Raw genomic sequence first — 2,087 nt, 5'->3', positions numbered from 1 at the left:
TATTGGAACTAACATATTTCCTGGGGGAAAGCAGAATATAATGAATTTATTGAACTTTGTGGGTAAATAACTGAGAAATTTATTCTCATAATTCAGGGATAACATCACTGTACAGTTTACAAATTGCAAATGATAAAAGAAATTATTTCATCGTACCACATTGGGCTATAAGTATGATATCTTATATACTTTCTCTTTTATACATTCATTCATGTATATACTCCAGCAAATTAATGAAAATAATGAGTCTTCAACAAACAATTTCTATCAAAGATAATTTTTGGTGTTTGTATAAAATCGATCTTCTCTTCATTCATATTTGTATCTATTCTATATTCCGTGTTAAATTTTACGTATTTAACAATGGAATGCTTTGTGATTTAAACAATAAAAGAAAGCTAATTAATGAAATCTTTTTGGTTTTTACTTCGTAAAAAATGTTCATTCTATTCATCAAGGAATTTCTGTCAAAGAATTGCGTTTCAGTAGATCAAAATATATTTTTCATGATGATTTGAAAACTGTCTTCATTTTCCCTGTAGCATGTATTGTTTTCAAGAAACTAATAATCTTTTAATACAATAAATTGAAAATTTTTAGATAATATCTATTTATGTCATTGCTATTTTAATAGTGTGTGTTGTGAACATAAAAATCCTCTAGACATTTCCTTTTATCTGGTGCAAAGGCACAAGAGTGAACTATTGCAAAAGATCTTAGGAAATATTCCAGATTTGATTTTGTTATCTAAGTGACCAAGACAAATTGTGGTCACCACATTGAATCTATGCTGCCTGTTCAAATAGACTATGTGACTGATTGAAGAACAAGAAATATGATCAATGTATTTTGCTTAACCCATTCTATAGAGAAAATTCTAGACATAATAACAGTGATGCCTATTTCTTATAACTCTGTGTGTTTGTGTCTGTTTAAACTTATATTCAGCATGTTTATATGACCCACACCCAACACCTAAAGCACAAACGCAAAACTAGGTTGAGACTTAGCATTGCAACTTGTTCAGGTTGGACTGATAAATACCCTGAATATTTGTTTCTCATCAGCATATTTGTTTTTGGAGGTAGGTGTGATACCCATAGGTAAGGAATGGGATTTGCCCTACACAGACAAAGGCCATCACTTCTGAATTCGTTTTGGCATTGTCTGTGTATACCTCTGTTGTTTTGCTCAATTCACTATTTCTATTCTCTGTCCTTTACATTTCTTGGGTTTTAGTGTAACCAGGTCAGTTGGAGACCTCTTTCTTGGTCCTGTATAAATTTCTGTTGCATAATATCATTTGTACCTACACATACACAAATGTGTTGGAGCAACAGTAGTCCATAGCAAACATTTCCTGCAGATCAATAATGAAATGAAATGTAATGTTGAGGCTGACTGGTAGGATTTGAAGTACCTCATTAATCAATGAAATTAATTACTGCTCAGTACATTACCATCTGTGCCACACTTACAGAACTGATAAGAATACCACACTAAATTATATTGTGGTATTTGTAATTATCAATATCGGTTTCAAATTTTGGCACAAGGCCAGTAATTTTAAGGAGTGGGGATTAGTTGCCTGATTATATATTTTATGATTTAAGTTTGTATGTTTTTGAAATAACTAAAGATTCAAGTTAAATAAAGTTTCATATCGTGTATGTGAGAGTATTAATAAATTTCATTTATGTTATTATTAGTTGTCTTCATGTAACATCTTGCAAACGGAAAATTGATTCTACAAATGTTTTCACAGCACAGCATAGCAAACAAGCCTTTTTCTACAACAGCAGCTGTTTCTTTTGTACATAGGTAAAGGGTAGGAAACAATACTTATGACTCTCATTCTATAGAAATAAAAATAAAAATGATCATCTTCAATTTGAATTGTAAGTCTTAAATGTCTGTAGATGGACAAACTGTTGACTAAAATGTTGAGTCAAGTTGTGCTGATGAACCCTAACGAAGGCAGTATGGAAGGATACGCAACTATTCTATTAATAGGGAATAAATCGTATGAAAAAACAAGTATACTCTCTTCATTTTCCACTTCTGCCTAGAGCTGATCAACTGAAGAC

At 31.3% G+C, this 2,087-nt stretch overlaps 1 protein-coding gene across 1 annotated transcript in view; it reads left to right on the top strand.

The window, feature by feature from the left end:
• The window catches only part of LOC106868820 (zinc finger protein 239), a 10,713-nt gene that overhangs the window by 4,112 nt on the left and 4,514 nt on the right, over nucleotides 1-2,087 (top strand). Inside the window, exon 3 of the mRNA XM_052975423.1 lies at nucleotides 949-1,084. Coding sequence (XP_052831383.1) covers nucleotides 949-1,084 — 136 coding nt within the window. The remainder of the gene's footprint in view (nucleotides 1-948; nucleotides 1,085-2,087) is intronic.

This window comes from Octopus bimaculoides, chromosome 21 (genome assembly GCF_001194135.2).
Source record: "Octopus bimaculoides isolate UCB-OBI-ISO-001 chromosome 21, ASM119413v2, whole genome shotgun sequence".
NCBI lineage: Eukaryota > Metazoa > Mollusca > Cephalopoda > Octopoda > Octopodidae > Octopus > Octopus bimaculoides.
The sequence above is the reverse complement of the archived record's forward strand: the minus strand, read 5'-3'. Positions and strand labels throughout refer to the sequence as shown.